The 23428-nt window shown below is 43.9% G+C and overlaps 1 protein-coding gene across 2 annotated transcripts in view; it reads right to left on the reverse strand.

The window, feature by feature from the left end:
- Positions 1-23428, reverse strand: part of LOC139535844 (guanine nucleotide-binding protein G(i) subunit alpha-2-like) — a 96319-nt gene that overhangs the window by 19604 nt on the left and 53287 nt on the right. For both annotated transcript variants that reach the window (XM_071335679.1, XM_071335680.1), the window contains 2 exons: positions 6720-6762; positions 3461-3602 (listed from right to left, as the gene is read on the reverse strand). In XM_071335679.1, the coding sequence (XP_071191780.1) occupies positions 3461-3602; positions 6720-6762 (185 nt within the window). The remainder of the gene's footprint in view (positions 1-3460; positions 3603-6719; positions 6763-23428) is intronic.

Here is a 23428-nt window from a genome sequence, read left to right on the forward strand (position 1 = left end):
TAACTAAAGTCAGGGCGTTACAGTACCCCCCCCCCCCAAAGGCGCGGACTCCCGGCCGCAAACCTAAACGGGAGGGTCTGGGGGCATCTCCCCGCGGTGGCGGCTCTGGTGAGGGACGGGGACCCTCGCCGCCGACCCCGGACAGGAGGGCGACTCTGGTGGCTCCGGACAGGAGGGAGACTCTGGCGGCTCCGGACAGGAGGGCGTTGCTGGAGGCTCCGGATTGAAGGGCGTCGCTGGAGGCTCCGGACTGACGGCCTTCGTTGGAGACCTCGTGCCATAACTCCTCACTGGAGGCCTCGTGCCATGGATCCTCACTGGAGGCTTCGTGCCATGGATCCTCACTGGAGGCTTCGTGCCATGGATCCTCACTGGAGGCTTCGTGCCATGGATCCTCACTGGAGGCTTCGTGCCATGGATCGTCACTGGAGGCTTCGTTCCATGGATCGTCACTGGAGGATTCGTTCCATGGATTATCACTGGAGGCTTCTTGCCATGGATCATCACTGGAGGCTTCGTGCCATGGATCATCACTGGAGGCTTCGTGCCATGGATCACCACTGGAGGCTTCGTGCCATGGATCACCACTGGAGGCTTCGTGCCATGGATCACCACTGGAGGCTTCGTGCCATGGATCACCACTGGAGGCTTTGTGCCATGGATCACCACTGGAATAGAGAGACACACAGGAGGCCTGGCTCTGGGAGAAGGCACCGGACTCACCAGGCTGGGGAGACATGCAGGAGGGTTAGGACTTAGCAGAGGCACCGGACTCACCAGGCTGGGGAGACATGCAGGAGGCCTTGTCCTTGGCCGAGGCACCGGCTACACTGGGCCGTGGAGGCGTACCGGCGGTCTCGAGCGCAGAGCTGGCCCCACCCGTTCTGGCTGGATGCCAGCTTCCACCCGGCAAATGCGGGACGCTGGCACCGAGCACACCGGCCTGTGAATGCCCCGCCTCGACACCGTGAGCATCACCCCATAGCACGGGGCCTGACCAGTCCCATGCTCGCCACGGTAAGCACGGGTAGTTGGCTCAGGTCTCCAACCTGACTCTGCCACACTCCCCGTGTGCCCCCCAAAATTGTTTTGGGGGGGCTGCCTCTCGGGCTTCCTTGCCAGCCGTGTTCCCTCATACCGCTGGTTCCCCTTTCCTGCTGCCTCCGCTCTCCTGGCTGCCTCCACCTGTTCCCATGGGAGGCCATCCCTTCCAGCCAGGATCTCTTCCCATGTGTAGGATCCCTTGCCATCCAGGATGTCCTCCCATGTCCAGTCCTCTCCTCCACGCTGCTTGGTCCTTTGGTGGTGGGTAGTTCTGTCACGGCCGTTTAAAGGAGTGGACCAAGGCACAGCGTTTTGAGCGTACATACTTGTTTAATATAAGAATTCGCCACCAAACCGAACACGTGACGCCAACGTAGTGCTCACAGGCAACTAAACATGGACAACTACCCACCAAACCAACATGGAAAATGGCAACCTAAATAGGCTCCCCAATCAGAGACAACGATAAACAGCTGTCTCTGATTGGGAACCCACTCAGGCCACCATAAACCTACAACCCCTAGACAATACAAAATCCCCATAGATAACAAAAAACCCTAGACAAGACAAAAAACCCTAGACAATACAAAAACTAAACAAACCACCCCTTGTCACACCCTGACCTAACCAAATAATAAAGAAAGCAAATATAACTAAAGTCAGGGCGTGACAACATGTAATAAACTAAACTATCAAGCCAAGAGAATAAGACACCAGTACATTTTGAGTAGCACTCCCTCTTACAGTCTTACCCCTGGGGAGCTGCTTTGTAAAGGAAGTTATCATGGCTGAGTTAGACGCTGCAGCAGTGAATACACCTGATAGATATACTGCAGTGGGGGACTATAGAGAGAGCCCTGCCCCCTTCAGCACTACACAGTCACTGGGAGTGTATTAGATGAGCAAGCTGTAGTGTGTGTGTGTGTACAGATTGGTCTGAGACAGGAATAAGCCGACAGCCCATTCCTACTTCATCATTATTAACACCTAAATGACTTAACAAAAGGTCTATCTCAATAGGCATGGGTGCTGTACATTGGTAGTGAATGAGATGCATTAGTCCCATAGAATGTAAATCACTTTATCAACCACCATGTATAAAGACAGAACAACTATTCATCTAAATTAAATAAAAAGGTAAGGCCGGCCAGGTCTAACACTTTACTATGATACATCCAAATCTACGCTTCACAAAGCAATCTTAAGCAACATCCCTCACTCCAGATATTGGGACAGTTCATCAGTCACATGCTAGGTATACGAGTGAGTGTTTCCTCTGCAAGCTTCCTTGTCCCCAGAGCCATATATCTAAATACATGGCTCTGCTTAGAGCTAGTAGAGCAGCATAATCCACAAAGCCCATTGTTGGAGAATGTAGCCTGTTTTACAGTGTACAACATTATCATTCTGAATTCCTTATGTCAATCAGGTTAGGTTATAATATATAACACTGGATTAGTTTCACCGCTGTGAAGTTTTGATTTCTGTTTTTTTTATAATTTTGAGAGACACCGACAGACCTGCAGAGATTTGTAGCAGGAATATGTCTTGCAGAGCTAGTTACCTCCAATAAACCAACTGTGACACATACCAGCAGGAGAACACTCTTCCCTCTCCATACCTCCTCTGCACAGGAAAGTAACACTGGCAAGTAGTACAAAATTAGGTCTTTATCTCAACACTTGATCAAATCCAAAATTGGACTTGGTCGAGAGAGTGAGCAGATTGCTCACTTAATAATACTTCTGTTAGGTTGGTAATATAAAGAACAGGAAAATATTTCATAAGATTCCTATTTGCATAGAGAGGAACTGTAAATCCTGTTTGGGAGAGACATGGGGGGCATGACTATAATTGGCTCTTACTAAGAACACATGGATAGTTGTTTATTGTTGTGTCATATCTCTCAGTAGTTCCCACTGGGCAGACAGGCAGCTTAGCTCTGCAGTGGTCCCCCTAGTCTACTGACACACATGGGCAGCAGGACTGAGTACACATGGCACATCACTGTATGGCACTCACTCCACCTCATACAAGGTCGGGGAGGCTATACTACTCGAAACTCTAAACTGTCTGGAGGCTATTGTCACGTAGCACTTCAGGAAGAAGAGATCATAGATCATAGATCATTTCCCCCGTCTCACTTCAGACAGATTAGAGCTGGACTAGAGAAGAGGGATAAAGTGGAGAAGTCTGTTTTGTGAGAAGAGTGGGAGCGGTTCAAGGGCTGGTTGGCTTTTGGAGCAGCAGTGGGGTGTATGCAGAGAGAACAGTGGCTGCTCAGGTGGATGCACTGTGTGTGTGTGTGTGTGTGTGTGTGTGTGTGTGTGTGTGTGTGTGTGTGTGTGTGTGTGTGTGTGTGTGTGTGTGTGTGTGTGTGTGTGTGTGTGTGTGTGTGTGTGTGTGTGTGTCTTACCGCTCGAGCGGCCTCTTCGTAGTCGATCTTGAGGTTAGCCATTGCCTTGATGATGGCCATGATTGACTGGATGGTGTTGCTGTAGACCACAGCTCTGTACTGTTTACACTCTTCTTCTGAGTAGCCATCCTCATGGATGATCCTGACAGACACAGGAGAGAGAGAGTCGGAAGGGTCATTTAAACAGGAGGGAGAGAGGAGGTGGGTCATTTAAACAGGAGGAAGAGAGGAGGTGGGTCATTTAAACAGGAGGAAGAGAGGAGGTGGGTCATTTAAACAGGAGGGAGAGAGGAGGTGGGTCATTTAAACAGGAGGGAGAGAGGGGTGGGTCATGCAATCTCCATAGCCAAGTATCGGCTGGAGTGTTGTGGAAGAACTTGACTGGCCTGCACAGAGCCCTGACCTCAACGAACACCTTTGGGATGAATTGGAATGCCGACTGCGAGCCAGGCCTAATCGCCCATCATCAGTGCCTGACCTCACTAATGCTCAGGGGCAGAACAGCAGATTTTTACCTTCTCAGTTTGGGGATTCAAGCTTGCAACCTTTCGGTTACTAGTCCAACGCTCTAACCACTAGGCTATCTGACGCCCCATGAGCCCACAAAGTGTATTTTCTCAATTACAATTCAGCGGAGACAACACACCAAAGAGCCACGCTGGCTGGGGAGGTTGGAGGTGAACCAGGGAGACTTATTTGTTTAAAGTCATGTTCAATTTCCCCAAAATGTAAAATAACTAGATTTCATGTCGAAACAGACATTTTCCTAGATGAGACCAGATGAGACTGCAAATTCATAATGGTAATAGTCAAGAAGAACCACAGCAGAATTAATTTTAATTCTGAAATCTAAGTTAAATTTTGAAATTCCGAGCAAATCATGATGAAGCCTTTTCCTTGTTAGTGGAGCCCTAAAGTTATTTATACTAAAGGCAATTATACAGAACAAAAATATAAAACGCAACATGCAACAATTTTACTGATTTAAAGTTCATAAGAGGAAATCAATCAACTGAAATTAATTAATTAGGCCATAATTTATGGATTTCACATGACTGGGCAGGGGCGCAGCCATCGGTGGGTCTGGGAGGGCATAGGCCCACCCACTTCTGAGCGAGGCACACCCACTGGGGAGCCAGGCCCAGCCAATCAGAATCTTTTGAAACATTGGACCACTTTACATGTTGTGTTTATATTTTTGTTCAGTATAATACAATCATTTTCAAGTCAAAACAAGTTACTGGCTAATGGGTGACGGAGATTTCATCATCAGGATGGTTTTGACAGTGTTTCGCCCATTTATTACAGGGGTGTGTGTGGTGTGTGTGTTATTAATCCAGTGTGAAATGGTTTAATAGCGTCAGTTGAAGTGATCTGTGTGAGTGGATGAAAAAGAGATTGAAAGCATGGCACGACGAGAATGTGGAGGAATAATTCAACCATTGAAGAGTGTGTGTGTGTGTGTGTGTGTGTGTGTGTGTGTGTGTGTGTGTGTGTGTGTGTGTGTGTGTGTGTGTGTGTGTGTGTGTGTGTGTGTGTGTGTGTGTGTGTGAATATATAAAGGATAATTGTTGTGCTTGCATTGATGTGTATGTGGGGGGTAGGTGTGTGTGTGTTTTGGTATTTACAGGCAGTAACGTCTGTGTTTGTCATCAAGAATGTCTGTGAGAGGGATTGAGGGTTTAAGTATGTGAGTATGTGTGTTTTCATTTGTGAGATTGAGCAGCGGAGGTTATACAGAGACAACAGTGCCTCCAGAGCCAAGGTGCTCATAACCATCAGCTTTAGTCCTACAGATTTACCCCAGCGCTCCTGAAAAAACTGCATGGTTCAAGAACAGGTGAAGTAGGTGTTATAATACACCCAGCCAGAGGCCACACAAAACAGTGTGTTTGGCTGGATGTTCAGATGCACAGGGCACCAACCAGTAACTAACCTATTCCATGTGCTTTCCAGTTTGTGCATAAATGTTTGGCATGACAAACATGACAAAAGAGTAATGTGCTCCAGAACATACAGGTCCAGATCTGCTACCAGGTTAATAACCTGTATCTTCTCTATATGTTCCAAATGATCCAGCGTGGCTAGTAGGAAGCATCCTGTACAGCGTAGACTTAAGATAACTGTATACTCTATTGTCAGAGTAGCTCCTTGGAATATGAGCTAGCAGGGAAGGAGTCAATGCATTAATCATGGTGAGAAAAACTCCTCTGCTCCATACCTTTTTATCAGTGTGTGGGTGTGTGTGTGTGTGTGTGTGTGGCTGCCCATTCCCGGGGAGACCTCAAACCCATTATCTAACAGTTGAGAAAGAAACAGGCTTACGACTGTAAGTATAGGAAGTAGTATGCACTTTATAGATCAAATCAAATCTTATGTCACATGCTTCGTAAACAACAGGTGTAGACTAACAGTGAAATTCTTACTTACGGGCCCTTCCCAACAATGCAGAGAAAAAAATTATAGAAAAAATTATAACACGAGAAATAAATACACAATGAGTAACAATAACTTGGCTATTTACATGGGGTACCAGTACAGAGTCAATGTGCAGGGGTATGAGGTAATTGAGGTAGATATGTACATATAGGTAGGAGTAAAGTGACTAGGTAACAGATGGATAATAAACAGGAGCAGCAGCGTATGTGAGTCAAAAAAGTTAGTGCAAGATGGGTCAATGCAGATGGGGTTCCGCAATAGGCAGCCCGCAGGCCGAATGATTGGATTTGGCCCCCCAAGTTTTCGGAGATTGTTCGGGGAGGGGACATTGAAGACTGTAAAATGACCAGGAAATCAGCTCAAAGTGATTTTAAATTAGAAAATCTATTCCCAAGTATTCCCATGCATAGATAAAGAGGCATACGTGATCGTATCCCAATGTAATCAAGGTTTTAAATTATTATGTTTTTGTCAAATACTATATCTGTTTGGGCTTCTTGTGGTCAATTTGCAGTGTAAAAACTATTTATAATTATGTTCTGGCCCCACTATCATCCACTGAAGAATAAAATTGGCTGAATGTAATTGGGGACACCTTGTATAGATTATAGCATGAGAAAGGATATGTAGAGGATTCTGGGTATCTAGTTTAAGAATGTACTGTCCCTGTCTGCTTGTGTTGACAATGACATCAGAGTCAGGTTGTGATATTGGGTTAATTGCTCATGCTTGACGGGAACAGCAGCAAAAAAAAAACAATGAGGAGCCAGCCAGCCAGCCAGACAGCCAGACAGCCAGCCAGGCATGGAGCTCTACTTACTTCATCTGTTTCACAATAGTGCTCTTCCCTGACTCTCCAGCACCTGCACAAAGAACAAAAACAGCCAGAGGTTAAAAATACACTCCCGTTAGTGGAGAAATCTAAACAGGCAGCAAGCAAGGCCGCCTCACATCTAAACCCCCTCCTCTTCCTCAGGCCTTAACGCTGACATGCATCTCTCCCTCTCCTTCCTTTCTCTGAGTTAATCTGTCTCTTTTCATATTCCTTCCAGTCGCTCCCTATCCAGTTACAGCCTAACAGTCATGTCAATCTATAGTAGTGCATAATATAAACGGTAGTATTGTTATGCCTCGAGGCCCCCTCTCCACTCAGTGGGTGCCTCACTCTGTCTCATAGGGTTTCACAGAGTTTCCTATACCCAATAACGTCAACAGCACGACCTGTGTGTTAACTTCAGAGGAAGCCGTCGTATTGTAACCCCCCCTCTCCACAGCCGCTGAGACAAGGCACTTAATCATCATTAGCGTTAAATTAAAACGTCGGAGTACTTTCACAAACAGGATATGGGCCTGTTCTTTCAGATGACGTCATGTTGCTTGTTTCATGTTCAGGGTCCATAAGAAACTCATTGGGCTATTTTCCACTACTGTACTGTAATGTTAAGTAGTTAGCTGTCTGGATTAGAGGACAGCAGCACTGAGTAGTTAACTAATCACACAGCGCTAAATGACCCGCAGTCCACCACTAGGGTCATGGTCACTCTGACCCAACAACACTCACTGTTTATATGCAGTGTATGTCTATGTGTCAGATCGCACGTTACCCAACAGTAACCAGAATCTTCCACCAACAAAACAAGCCACTGACATTCTACATTCCATCACAACAGTGATGTGAATACAGAGCAGACACACAGTCAGACTGGGTGAATTATCTCCATTTAAAACCTCCTTATAGTCCCCATGCTAACCGGCCAATCTAAGAGACACATCCTCTGCTCCGTTACGCATTCTAAAGAGGCCACTCTCTCAGCTCCCAACAGTTAGCAAGTCATCCTGCACTGATCTGCTCCAGTATGTGGGCTGAGTTGATAAGCTGAAATAAAGAAAAAGGAGGAGAAATGGAGGAGGCATCTCAGGCTCCAAGCCTTGAGCGAGAATTGAAATTGTAATTGTATTCCTAACTGAACACAGAGGGAAGTAACTCAGAGACACAGTGGAAAGTGTGTGTGTATATACATGTTTGGGCACTTGCCCATTGTGTGTGTACACTCTATACTGATTAATATGTGTATTTTCTCAAGTGCATGGTGGGGTTGAAGCAATAATACGTTATGAATAAATCATATGAGATGTGAGCCTAATAACCCATGGTTCTTTCTGAGCATGTTGACAATCCTTCAACAATAACATATTGTCTAGAGTAGATTAGAGCCACAGGCCTTGTACACAGGCAGACACTATACAGTCCACTGTAAGGAAACTTTATAAAAAGCAGATTCCAATGTTGATTTTCCTACAGGATATTCTATAGAAATAAATGGGGGGACAGAGAGACAGAATGCTACCAGGTTGCCTATAGAGAGTGCTACAGACTGTGTGTCCAGTGGTTACATAGAGCCAAGCTGCAAACACACTCCCAGAGAGTTCATAGACCTGTTAACACAGAGGCGTGATGTGACTGAACCCAGCTAGGCCTCTCTCCCCACACACACACACACACACACACACACACACACACACACACACACACACACACACACACACACACACACACACACACACACACACACACACACACACACACACACACACACACACACACATATTTTTCCCCCTTCACTTGCTCTCGCCCCCTTTCTTTCTCTCACGCTGTCTCTCTCCCTCCCGCCATGTTGACGATGGTAAATAGAACCTTTGGAGTTTGTCCAGTAAAGCGGAGGACATTATGAGCTGTAATGACAGGAACAGTACAACACTGAGGTTTATGACAGCAAGAGAGGAGATCTATTGACTGAACACACAAGTATCTCATATAGACGGATACCTTCCATACTGACCTCTGAAAACCAGATTAGTGTATATGAGTACGAGGTTAGTAAGTATGTGTGTGGGTTTGATAGATTGTGCTCTAAAAATGTGTGTGCCCACCAGCTATAATACCCCTGCATTGCTTGCTGTTTGGGGTTGTAGGCTGGGTTTCTGTAAAGCACTTTGTGACATCGGCTGATGTAAAAAGGGCTTTATAAGTACATCTGATTGATATGTGAAGGTAACTTTGAGATGTAATACATTGTGAAAAAGACCATACCCATCAAGATCACTTGGCATGGCATCGGCTCTATAAACTGACATATAAAACAACAATTGACACATCAATCGTTTCTTTCCAATTTAAGCTATTCTATAAAATGAATGCTCAATATATGGGGCATTGAACAGTCAGCCTTGTGCAGACTTTTCTGGTACTGTCCATTGGTTGCTTGCTTTTTATGTCACAATATCAGGGTTCAGATCTGCAAACTGTATTGTTAGGGGATCTGAAAAACCACGATCAGTCAATGGGAAATATCTTTATACTCTTGGGTCAAGTATTTCTTTTTAGGGCGATATCGTCAGAAATGTTACGAATAGGGAGGATCAGGACCCTCATAACACATCATAGTAAAATGGAGGGATGTATTGCAAAAGGAAATAGCAAAATGGCATTATACTGGGAAAGATGGGTTCATCTGTGGACATCAGAGGGTTGTCATTAAGATCAGAATGAATGGTGTATTGGCCGCAGTGGGTGAAAATCCAAGGGGAAATTATGAATATGTCAATTCTTTAACTACAGATACTGTAGATGTGAGCCAAAATAGCTGTAAGTAGCAGTAGAAGTATTGTTGTCTGTTAGTTTACTCCAATCTGGGTAGGGGTGGTAGGGTACACACACACACACACACGGTGGTCCTGAACCATTCCCCTGCATTAATAATGTACGGACGCATGTGCAGGCGAGCCAGCACTGCACTGAAGACCTTGAATATTTAATGTACCTGCCAACCTGCAAAAGACCGCTATGATGTTCACAGCACATAGTTGCATGCACACATGCAGTTGAGTCATACACAGGCATGCGTGCAAGCACATAATGTACACACATAAACAAAATAATACATTAGACTAGTGCAAAAACACACACTCAACCAAAGTAATTTGTGCTACATTATAAGCCACATAAACCTATGCAAGCCTTGTGCTATCTGATTGTTCAACTAGAACAGGTCTTTTGAATGGTAAAATGTAATAGAATTCAATTGCATCAAATTCAACAAATTCAAGTGTGGGCTTCTATCAGCACGGACTCTCAGAGCTGTGTTATGGCTGTTGTTGAAGACTGGCCTGCAGATATCACTGCTCTACCCATCTCTCTCTCTCCCCCCTCTCCCTCCCCCTCTATCTCACCAGATGGAGGAATGCCAGGGACAGCCCCAATAGTGGACTACTCCCTCTCTCTAACACAACAAACAGCCTTAATCCCATTCCGACTATATTCACTTTCACTCTACAAAGAGGAAACAATCTGAGCCTGGGTTCTGACCGCCTCTTTTCAACACAGCAGCCTTTGAATGAAAGTGATATGGTGGCTGGCTGGTCGTTGAGCAGATTAAAGCTGTGCAGAGGGAAACTATTATGAGGAGGATGTTTAGTCTTCCTGCCTGACAGAGGAACTCAGATTGGAGGATGAGTGTGAGTGGATATAGGGCCATTGAGAGCGTCCCTCCACTGTAATAAAAGCATGATGACAGTAGCACAGACACACACACTGTCCCCCATATGGTGCTTCCACAGCCCAGAATCCTTCATGACACAGCGTGGAAACTCTCCCTGCAGGGCAGCACAATTGTTCACTGTGTGCTGAGTGTAAGACTGGGAGTGTGTGTGTGTTGGGGGGGGTACATCGCTTGACCTCACATACTGACAAGGAAAACCTCCTATGGTGTGAGATTGAGAGGTACTGTATCACTATAAACAGTCCATTCATCCACTGCTCTAATGAAGATTTTCAAGAGCTAGGGGAGCTGACACACGTGTAGGGTTTCTGAACCGCAGGGGAACAAACACCTAACCGGAGGTGACAGCATTCCCTCCACTGTAATACTAAAGGTGTAAACTTGGCAGTAGAAAACCTGAACAGTATATTTGACCTCTCAGCTTCCCTATCAAACCTAAAGATGTCAAGCAGACAACCTCAGAAAATGAACAACAATGACAAATGTGACCCGATTCAGGAAACTAGGCGCAAGTCACGACTTCACAGGAGAGACGTTTGAACATTTTTTTATTTATTTTTAATCAAAATGCTTTTTTGGGGCAGAAATGCCTTCTCGAACATGTGAACTTTCATGTGCCTTAATAACAAACTTGTATGCCATCTGTAAATACAAATACGACTGTTAAATTACGAACATTATTGGTTAAGCCACAGAAAAAGTTAGCAACCTTCCCACTAGCCATGATTGGCTGAGATAATGAGTGGGCTGGACATGTCGAGAGAGGAGTTCGGATTGGTCTGCCATATTGAAGGCTGCTGTCTATTTGAGCTTGTCAGTCTGTGTTGGTAATCCTGTCAAACGTGGCTTTAAAAAAAATATACTGTGTAGTGAAGCTGCATACATGTCGATCTCCACTATTCTGGAGGATCAAGTTTTGAAATCAGTGGAATTAGAGTACGATAGCTAAAGATATGGAAAAATCACCTCTCTCTGGATTGCATCTTCAAACTAAGGGCAACCGTGGTATGGCATTCCTGACAGGGAGAAGCGTCCGTCATGAATGATGATGTAAACAGGTAAGATTGTCTAGCGTCAGCTAGCTACATTTTCAGATATTACACGTTTCTAATTTTGACAGAAAGTGGTTTCATTTCAAGCTAAAGTGTACTGTTAGCTAACTAGCTAACGTTAACTGGCTGGCGTTATTATTTGTTTCCCAGAGCCATTTGCTTTTCTAGTTAGATCCTAATGTTAGCTAGCTAACATTGGACCTGGTTGGTTATCTCCCAGCACTGTGGCATTGTTGGCACTTTGTTCATTGTTGTTTAACTAGCTAACATTACCTGGCTGGCTCATTAGCTAACTTTACGTGACGTGTGTGATCTTAAACGTGTGTACACATTGAATATGGCCGATGTCAGTAAACGTCTGCAAAAAAGCGTAATGAAATTGTTGCCAGTAGAGCTGGTTAGGCTGTTTTCATGTTATCAAGAGGTAAACAAATCATCGGTCAGTGTCAAGTGTGCACACCAGGAGCGAAACAAGATGGGTGTGGCTAAAGCCTAAGAGGGTGTGAACGATGCTGAATGGGTGTAGACAAAGAAGAGCTCTTCACTAGATACCAAAACATTCAAACGCGATAACTCTATAACCAATTTCATTATGCTTTTTTGCAGACTTTTACTGACACCGGCAATATTCAACAGGTGTGGTACACATGTTTAAGATCACTCACATCACGTAACGTTAGCTAACGAAACGTGGAAAAAGTCAATGGGTCTGAATACTTTCCGAATTCACTGTACATTGAATGCACTAGAGGTGTCACACTTCTCGTGGGCTGAAGGAAGAGTGGACCAAGGTGCAGCGTTTAAAGTATTCATGATTTAATCCCAAAAAAACAATCGAACAAAAACAACAAACAGGAGAATGAAAGCGAACAGTTCTTTCAGGCAAACAAAACAGCTAAACAGAAAATAACTACACACAAAAACCATGTGGGAAAAAGCTACCTAAGTATGGTTCTCAATCAGAGACAACGATAGACAGCTGCCTCTGATTGAGAACCACACCCGGCCAAACACAAAGAAATACAAAACATAGAAAATGAACATAGAATGCCCACCCAAATCACACCCTGACCAAACCAAAATAGAGACATATAAAGCTCTCTACGGTCAGGGCGTGACAACAGGACAAAATACAAACCCTCCAACCCAAAAAGGCCTGTGGTGTTGTTGGTATCCTAAACTAAATGATAAAGTATACAGACCACAAATTCCAATTGGCTATACTTAAACTCTTTAACATCTTTCTCAGCTCTGGCATCTTCCCCAATATTTGGAACCTCGGACTGATCTCCCCAATCCACAAAAGTAGTGACAAATTTGACACCAATAACTACCGTGGGATATTCATCAACAGCAACCTTGGGGAAATCCTCTGCATTATCATTAACAGCAGATTCGTACATTTCCTCAGTGAAAACAATGTACTGAGCAAATATCAAATAGAGGCCGACCGATTAATCGGAATGGCCGATTAATTAGGGCCAATTTCAAGTTTTCATATTTTTGGACACCGATTTGGCCGATTATTATTATTATTATTTTTATTTTTTACACCTTTATTTAACTAGGCAAGTCAGTTAAAACACATTCTTATTTTCAATGACGGCCTAGGAACGGTGGGTTAACTGCCTTGTTCAGGGGCAGAACGACAGATTTTTACCTTGTCAGCTCGGGGATTCGTTTTTGCAACCTTCCGGTTAATAGTCCAACGCTCCAACCACCTGCCTTACATTGCACTCCACGAGGAGCCTACGTGGCAGGCTGACTACGAGGGCAGCAAAAAGCCAAGGTAAGTTGCTAGCTAGCATTAAACTTATAAAAAACAATCAATCTTCACATAATCACTAGTTAACTACACATGGTTGATGATATTACTAGTTTATCTAGCGTGTCCTGCGTTGCATATAATCGATGCGGTGCCTGTTAATTTCTCATCGAATCACAGCCTACTTCGCGAAACGGGTGATGATTTAGCACTGTCGTTGCACCAAACCTAACCATAAATATCAATGCCTTTCTTTAAAATCAATACACAAGTATATATTTTTAAACCTGCGTATTTAGTTAATATTGCTTGCTAATATGAATTTCTTATAATTAGGGAAATTGTGTCACTTCTCTTGCGTTCCGTGCAAGCAGTCAGGGTATATGCAGCAGTTTGGGCCACCTGGCTCATTGCGAACTGTGTGAAGTCCATTTATTCCTAACAAAGACCGTAATTAATTTGCCAGAATTGTACATAATTATGACATAACATTGAAGGTTGTGCAATGTAACAGCAATATTTAGACTTAGGGATGCCACCCGTTAGATAAAATACGGAACGGTTCTGTATTTCACTGAAAGAATAAACGTTGTGTTTTCGAAATTATAGTTTCCGGATCCGACCATATTAATGACCAAAGGCTCGTATTTCTGTGTGTTATTATGTTATAATTAAGTCTATGATTTGATATTTGATAGAGCAGTCTGACTGAGCGATGGTAGGCAGCAGCAGGCTCGTACACATTCATTCAAACAGCACTTTCGTGCGTTTTACCAGCAGCTCTTCGCAATGCTTCAAGCTTTGAGCTGTTTATGACTTCAAGCCTATCAACTCCCGAGATTAGGCTGGTGTAACCGATGTGAAATGGCTAGCTAGTTAGCGGGGTGCACGCTAATAGCGTTTCAATCGGTGACGTCACTCGCTCTGAGACTTGGAGTAGTTGTTCCCCTTGCTCTGCAAGGCTTTTGTGGAGCGATGGGTAACGATGCTTCGAGGGTGGCTGTTGTTGATGTGTTCCTGGTTCGAGCCCAGGTAGGGGCGAGAAGAGGGATGGAAGCTATACTGTTACACTGGCAATACTAAAGTGCCTATAAGAACATCCGATAGTCAAAGGTATATGAAATACAAATGGTATAGAGAGAAATAGTCCTATAATTCCTATAATAACTACAACCTAAAACTTCTTACCTGGGAATATTGAAGAGTCATGTTAAAAGGAACCACCAGCTTTCATATGTTCTCATGTTCTGAGCAAGGAACTTTAATGTTAGCTTTTTTCCATGGCACATATTGCACTTTTACTTTCTTCTCCTTATTCTTCTTATTGGATTAAATAATGTTTTTGCATTATTTAAACCAAATTGAACATGTTTCATTATTTATTTGAGGCTAAATTGATTTTATTGATGTATTATATTAAGTTAAAATAAGTGTTAATTCAGTATTGTTGTAATTGTCATTATTACAAATTAAATTAAATTTAAAAAATAAATAATAATAATAATAAAAAATAAAATAAAAATCTGCTTTTTTGGTCCTCCAAAAGTCTGTATCGGTGTTGAAAAATCATAATCGGTCGACCTCTAATCAAATTGGCTTTTTACCAATTTATCGTAAGACAGACGACGTATTCACCCTGCACACCCTAATTGACAAACAAACCAAAACAAAGGCAAAGTCTTCTCATGCTTTGTTGATTTCAAAATACTTTTGACTCAATTTAGCATGAGGGTCTGCCATAAAAATTGATGGAAAGTGGTGTTGGGGGAAACACATACAACATTATAAAATCCATGTACAGAAACAACAAGTGTGAATTTAAAATGGGCAAAACACACACACTTCTTTCCACAGGGTTGTGGGGTGAGACAGGGATGCAGCTTAAGCCCCACCTTCTTCAACATATATATATATCAACATATATCAGCACACATCAACAACAGTCACCCACGAAGCGTCGTTACCCATCGCTCCACAAAGGCCGCGGCCCTTGCAGAGCAAGGGGGACCACTACTTCTAGGTTTCAGAGCAAGTGACGTAACCGACTGAAAGGCTGCTAGCGCGCACCACCGCTAACTAGCTAGCCATTTCACATCCGTTACAAGGGCACTATAACAGTCTAGAGCACCCTACTAGAATCTGAAGTCAAACGTCTACTGTTTGTTGATGATCTAATGCTTCTGTCCCCAACCAAGGAGGGCCTACAGTAGCACATAGAACTTCTGCGCAGATTCTGTCAGACCTGGGCCCTGACAGTAAATCTCAGTAAGACAGAAATAATGGTGTTCCAAAAAATGTCCAGTTCCCAGGACCACAAATACAAATTGCATCTAGACAACGTTGCCCTAGAGCACACAAAAAAACTATACATACCTTGGCCTAAACATCAGCGCCACAGGTAACTTCCACAAAGCTGTAAACGATCTGAGAGACAAGGCAAAAAGGGCCTCCTATGCTATCAAAAGGAATATAAAATTTGACATACCAATTAGGTAAAGAAACACATGAATTGAGAAAGGACGCCGTAGGTAGACCAGGCTCTCACGAGAAGACTGGGCAGTGTGTGTAAAGTTCTGTATTTATTTTCTTAGTCAACCTTGTGTTCTGTTTCTTTGTGTTCTTGAACGTAGCCCTGTTTCTTTGTGTTCTTGAACGTAGCCCTGTCTTTCATTTTTGTTCATTGATGTGTTAGTGTTAGTTACTGTGTTAGTTACTCACCTGGTCTCATCAGCTCCTTATTTAGTTCAGTTCATTCTGTTTGTGACTTTGAGGTATTGTTTGTTTTGACTCTACTAAGCCTTTTCCTAGCTCGTTTGTGAAAACCAGTTATAGCCTTCAGTCCTAGTTTATTCACCTGCCTGTTTGTCTACCTGTGTATGACCATTTCCTGCCTGTGACCACGGTTCCTGCCTTCTGTGAAGGCGAAATAAACACCTGCCGCGCTCTGCACGTGAATCTACACCTTTTTCTCCCTGAGTATTCATTACAGTGTGCACATACTGTAGCCTCAAAATGAGGTGGAAACTGAGCTGCACTTCCTAACCTGCCAAATGTATGACCATATTAGAGACACATATTTCCCTCAGATTACACAGACCCCAAAAAATGTAAAAACAAATCCAATATCTATTGCGTTAAATACCACAGTGTGCAATCACAGCAGCAAGACGTGTGACCTGTTGCCACAAAAAAGGGGCAACCAGTGAAGAACAAACACCATTGTAAATACAACCCATATTTATGTTTATTTTCCCTTTTTACTTTAACTATTTGCACATTGTTACAACTCTATATAGACATATGTCATTTGAAATGTCTTTACACTCACAAACGTTCCAAAATAATGTTTACTGTTCATGTTTTATTGTTTATTATCTATTTCACTTGCTCTGGCAATGTAAACATAAGTTTCCCATGGGGGGGAGGGGAAGAGAACAGTGGGATCAAGCTCCACTTACAGAGACCAGACAATTCCAGGGATATGAGCAAAACAAATACTGCCCCGCTGCCTAGCAACCAGGCAATGGAGGAGATAGTTGTGGTTACATCCATTGACTTGAGCTTAGTAGGGAGGCCCTTTTCCAAAAAGCATGAAAGAGGGAAAAAAAGAGTTGGGGGTGAGGGAAAAGGGCCAGGACCCAGGAAACTGCCTCATTATCAATCAGGCCCAGTGTGGACTGGCAGGGGAGGAGGGAGCAGAGGCAGAAGCAGGGAGCACAACCAACAGAGGAGAATGTGCCAGGGGTGGATGTGCTATGCCAGGGGTGGCTGCGCCAGGGTGCCCACTGGAATAAATGAGACCCAGCTGCAGCAGTACAAACCCAGGGCCAGGTCTATGAAGGGTAGAGAGAAAACAACACGAAGCACTGACATTACCACAGCAGCCAGGGAGAGGCAGCTCACCAGTTTCAAATCATATTTCATTCTGAAAATATTAGTCTAGCTAGGAGCTGTTCTACAGAACATGGGTACAATCCAGACATACAAACAGCCCCACCACACAGAAACAAACAAACAAGCTCATACTCACACACCCACTTAAATCATCTGTCCTGGGGGGGAAAACTAATATTGTATATTTTTCAAAACAAATATCCATGTCTTAGGAGAAGAACTTGAGCTGGCTGTATACAGGAGATGTTTAAATCATGAGGTTCTTGATAGCACACAGGCCCCCTCTGAGCACCCAGCCCACAGAGCTATACCACTAATAGCAAAATAAGGGGAGAACGCATTGATCCCGAGTACAGCTGTTGCGGTGACAGTATTACTGCCATACTGCAGTCAAAATCCACGTGACCGTTTAGTCACGGTAATTAGGCATCTCCAAGCTCTGATGCTGCTGCTGGTCATTAGCAGCCTACCAAATTGCTAACTGCCTGGTACTCAGCACTTTATTGTCCCTCTAATCACTCTGACATAAATGCAAATGTAATCGAAAATCAAACACTTAATGAGAGCCCATGAGCCCATGTTGCGCAACATTTCTATAGGCTATGCAACTGCGTGAGTAAACAGAGTGATGGCCTCTATTAAAAAGAGGATGATCCCATAAGCTTTTTACAAGCTAGGCCTACTATATTTATTACTCAACTTTCCTAATATTAAGCACATTGCTTATATTTACAAAAGGATTATAGCCCACCTGGCTGGCATGAAAATGAACCATGGAAAAAGCGTCCTCCATTTGCTTTTTAAGTGCATAGATTATGTATTTTTTCCAATGCCCCTGTTTCGATACAGGTGTGTGTATATGTATTTAATATATGTAAAGACAAGATTGAATCAAGAATAGTCTGATGGGTGACAATATTAGCATTTCACTTATATAGGTCTTGTGAATGATGCCCAGCATAAGAAACAACGACTTTTTCAAATCATAATCGCGCACCTCGTGTAGCCTAGCCCATAGGCCTATATGTTTTGATAAGGTTTATATCACAACTACAGTGGCCAAATAACTTCTTAAAATTAAGCACATTAATCCACTTTACAACGGGTGTAGAGCCTAACTGGCATATATACGCAGCATGTGAGTTTCAATTTTAGGGAGGATCATTTTCACCATAAAAATGCACCTTTATAATAAAAGCACTACATGCATAATCACATTTGCGGTCACTTTTGATAATGGTGTTTTTCCGCTAATGGAACATTCACACTTAAAGCCTACTACCATGTGCACATTGCTGCACTTATAATGTGAATAAATAGCCTAATAGTTTATCAACATTTTAAGCTAAACATTCTGATCTGTTGCGTCAGCCACATTTCGTACATTTTTGGGGGGGATGCTAGTGGTTGTATTAATTTGGGGTCCATCGCATCCCACAACTGTCCCAGACTATGTTTGGAATATTTATTTCTTGCACAGAATAGAATAGGTTGACTTTTGTCCTATGGGGGATAGTAGATTGACATAGGCTAGTGCTTTTCTTGTTCGTTAGGCCTACTCATCTTGTTGGCTGACGAAAAGTAAAATGTGGACAGTTCTTCCAATATCTTCCATATGCACCTCGGAATTGGATAAGGATGTGTGCAGTTGCGTACCGGATGTGTCTGTCTTCACTTTTAGCCTGTGAGAAAGACCCGATCATGTGATGGAAAGCCATGTGAGAGAGGTGCTTCCAAGCGTGCCGCACTCAGGGAGAAGGGCACAACGGCCACCGGCCGCAAAAGGCATGGATTCTTTTAGGGACCATTACGGCCACACAAAGGGGATTCCGCCATGAAATTCGAGGCATTATCAAGTGCTGGTCAAATTGTGAATGAGTGACTGATGAAGTGTGTACAGCCTGTGCAAAAAACAAAGCAGAGCTCATGCCCTTCAAACAACTTTTTTCAAATCATTAGAGTCGCATCATACAGCCTTACAATGTATTAACATTTGTAGAACAACTAAAGTTACATTAATAACTATAAATTAAGCATATAGGAATACCTATTTCTTTGTTAACCGCTCAACACATAATAGCCACATGTGCGCACTCACTCAAATCGTTTGGAGAAAATATCCTTTCTATTTTATTCAGCTATGTTCAATATTCTTCATACTATAAAATAATGCCACAGAATTCTAAGCAAATCTTGTCTGCTAAATGAACTAGTGTAGCCCACAGCCATATGGCATACCCAGATCAGGACCTCACATAAGGACAACTCAGAGTATGCTATTCTGTTCTTCTGAAATAGACTACATTTTCTTCATATCATGCTTCTTCTATATTATATGGATTTATTAGACTTTTTCAAATGTAGATGTTCCAAAGGTCTGCATTCGTGCCTTGTAGGCAAGGAGATGCTAAATGTGTTTATGTTAATTAGCGGTCAATTACCGTGAGACTGACAGTTATTTGCTTGACAATCACCGACTGATGAAATTTCGTGACCGCCACAGCCCTATCCCTGAGGTAGAGGAAGAAATCAAAAACAATCTATGTATTTGACCCAAGGGAGGGAGGAAGCAGGCTTTCATTCATTAAAGTGTATACACTGGGTGGTTAGGAAGAGGCTACGGTCCTTATTATTGGCCTACATGGGACTCATTGATTAGTGCTCTGATGATGCTGAATAACAGTAATTGGCCATGAACAGCAATAAGAGCAGGGCTGATGAGGCCTCAGGTCTTGGTGAATAAGGATTATATCATAGGGGCAACTGTAGCTAGAAAAGTCAAGAAAAGTATGGCCACTTGTGTTGACATCCTGTCGTTCGCTACTGCCAACAGGCTGCCGGTATTGCCAACAGGCTGCCGGTATAACCAATAGGTTGCCCGTTGTAATTAATGACAAGTTGCCAGTAATGCCAACAGGTTGCTGGTACTGCTGACAAGTTGCTAGTAATGCCAACAGGTTGCTGGTATTGCTAACTGACTGCTGGTATTGCTAACTGACTGCTGGTATTACCAACAGGCTGCTGGTTTTGTTCTGTTACAATCATCCAGCTTTGGATTAATTTCATTACATCCATATCCACAATGTTTCTAATAATAGCTCATTGCTATGGGTGTTAATAGAGGGCAGTGAATTACTCAACAGCACTTAAAATCAATTCACAGGTTTGATGAAAGGAGGAATAATAGCAGTGATGTAGTTTCAATGCCAGATGTACCAAGGAGACACTGTCTGTCCTGCTTGTCTGTTCAGTCTAGTGAACTTACCAGGAGCTAACAGACAAATGGTTGTGGGGGAAAGTATTGTATCGATGGTGACCTTCCTCAAGCTCTGAGCAAAGTGTTTTTCAAAGACTTGTTCGACATTGTACTGTACACCTGCAAGTACTACTATAGTTATTTATCGCATCCAACAATATGCCTGGGAAAAGGTTTTCACTTCGAGGCAGCGAGACAGTGATCGAGTTGTTCATCTCTCAGTTCTTTCAGCGTAGGGTCATGTTTTGGGGTCATAGAAAGTGTTCCTAAAATAGCGAGATTGACTCGCTATTCCATTGGTATAGCAGAGAGCATCTCAGATGGAAAGATGGTTGTGATTGAGTCAGCAGGAGAGGAGCTGATAAGTGATTAATTTGTTCTGTACAGAACTCTGTAGTAGACTGGGTTGAACCCTCACTTGGCACTGCCTGTGAATGAAGCCTATACTATGCTTTGCCTGTGGGTCTGTTAGCCTAGCATTTCACTAGCTCAGTGAATGATGCCTATATGCTGGTGGGTGTGTTGGCGTGTAGCTAGCAGCATGATTAGAGGGTGGTGACAATTGGAGCTGAACACCTCCACATCTGCCACAGGGCAGCCAGGTTCCCTCACTACTCTTGTACTGTGACTGGTCCCATGCATCCTCTGTCTGTTGTTTAGTGTGACACAGCACTATACTCTGTATAAACAGCACATTACTATATGAATAGGGCAGGAAAAGCTCAAAGCCTTTTTTTGGTCAAGTCAGGTCGTCAGAAAAAAATAAAAACTCTGGGCCCTCTTATATGTAACCCAGAGAGTTGTGTTTAGTATGGCCAGGCATTAGGAGTTAAGTGCCAGAGCTTCAGTTTATTTACAAAGGGATGATGTAACACAGGGCATGGGCACAAAGGAAACAAAAAAGCTCTTCCCTTTTTGTCCCACTACGCCAAGGCAAGAGGATTTAGAGTTGTGCTTAACATCAACTGCTTTCTCTCATATCTGTATCACCATCCTAAACTCAGCAAAAAAATTAACTTCCCTTTTTCAGGATCCTGTCTTTCAAAGATAATTCGTAAAAATACAAATAACTTCACAGATCTTCATTGTAAAGGGTTTAAACACTGTTTCCAGAGCTTGTTCAATGAACCATAAACAATTAATGAACATGCACCTGTGGAACGGTCGTTAAGACACTAACAGCTTACAGACGGTAGGCAATTAAGGTCACAGTTATGACAACTTTGGACTCTAAAGAGAACTTTCTACTGACTCTGAAAAACACCAAAAGAAAGATGCCCAGGGTCCCTGCTCATCTGCGTGAACGTGCCTTAGTCATGCTGCAAGGAGGCATGAGGACTGCAGATGTGGCCAGGGCAATAAATTGTCCGTACTGTGAGACGCCTAAGACAGCGCTACAGGGAGGTGGGACGGACAGCTGACCGTCCTCACAGTGGCAGACCACGTGTAACACCTGCACAGGATCGGTACATCCGAACATCACACCTGCGGGACAGGTACAGGATGGCAACAACAACTGCCCGAGTTACACCAGGAACGCACAGTCCCCATCAGTGCTCAGACTGTCCGCAATAGGCTGAGAGAGGCTGGACTGAGGGCTTGTAGGCCTGTTGTAAGGTAGGTCCTCACCAGACATCACCGGCAACAATGTCGCCTATGGGCACAAACCCACCGTCGCTGGACCAGACAGGACTGGCAAAAAGTGCTCTTCACTGACGAGTCGTGGTTTTGTCTCAACAGGAGTGATGGTCAGATACGTGTTTATCGTCGAAGGAATGAGCGTTACACCGAGGCCTGTACTCTGGAGTGGGATCGATTTGGAGGTGGAGGGTCCATCATGGTCTGGTGCGGTGTTTCACAGCATCATCGGACTGAGGTTGTTGTCATTGCAGGCAATCTCAACGCTGTGCGTTACAGGGAAGACATTCTCCTCCCTCATGTGGTACCCTTCCTGCAGGCTCATCCTGACATGACCCTCCAGCATGACAATGCCACCAGCCATACTGCTCGTTCTGTGCGTGATTTCCTGCAAGACAGGAATGTCAGTGTTCTGCCATGGCCAGGGAAGAGCCCGGATCTCAATCCCATTGAGCACGTCTGGGACCTGTTGGATCGGAGGGTGAGGGCTAGGGCCATTCCCCCCAGAAATGTCTGGGAACTTGCAGGTGCCCTGATGGAAGAGTGGGGTAACATCTCACAGCAAGAACTGGCAAATCTGGTGGAGTCGATGAGGAGGAGATGCACTGCCGTACTTAATGCAGCTGGTGGCCACACCAGATACTGACTGTTACTTTTGACTGTTACTTTTGACTGTCCCTTTGTTCAGGGACACATTATTACATTTATGTTAGTCACATGTCTGTGGAACATGTTCAGTTTATGTCTCAGTTGTTGAATCTTGTTATGTTCATACAAATATTTACACATGTTAAGTTTGCTGAAAATAAACACAGTTGACAGTGAGAGGACATTTCTTTTTTTGCTGAGTTTATATCCTCCAACATTCAAATGTTGCCTTGGTTGAGTGTGTTTGCTTCCCATGGCAGGATGTTGGTGTTGGCTCTGGCCTGTGTGTCCTGGGGGAACTGAGAGGGACATACAAAAGCAGCAGTGTGGGGGCCCATGCTACTGTTGATTGTCATTTAGGCCAACGCCTTTACAGCCACCACCACCTCACATCCCCTCAGTCACCTCACATCCCCTCAGTCACCTCACATCCCCTCAGTCACCTCACATCTCCTCAGTCACCTCACATCCCCTCAGTCACCTCACATCTCCTCAGTCACCTCACATCCCCTCAGTCACCTCACATCCCCTCAGTCACCTCACATTCCCTCAGTCACCTCACATCCCCTCAGTCACCTCACATCTCCTCAGTCACCTCACATTCCCTCAGTCACCTCACATCCCCTCAGTCACCTCACATCCCCTCAGTCACCTCACATCCCCTCAGTCACCTCACATCCCCTCAGTCACCTCACATCCCCTCAGTCACCTCACATC

This window comes from Salvelinus alpinus, chromosome 12 (genome assembly GCF_045679555.1).
Source record: "Salvelinus alpinus chromosome 12, SLU_Salpinus.1, whole genome shotgun sequence".
NCBI lineage: Eukaryota > Metazoa > Chordata > Actinopteri > Salmoniformes > Salmonidae > Salvelinus > Salvelinus alpinus.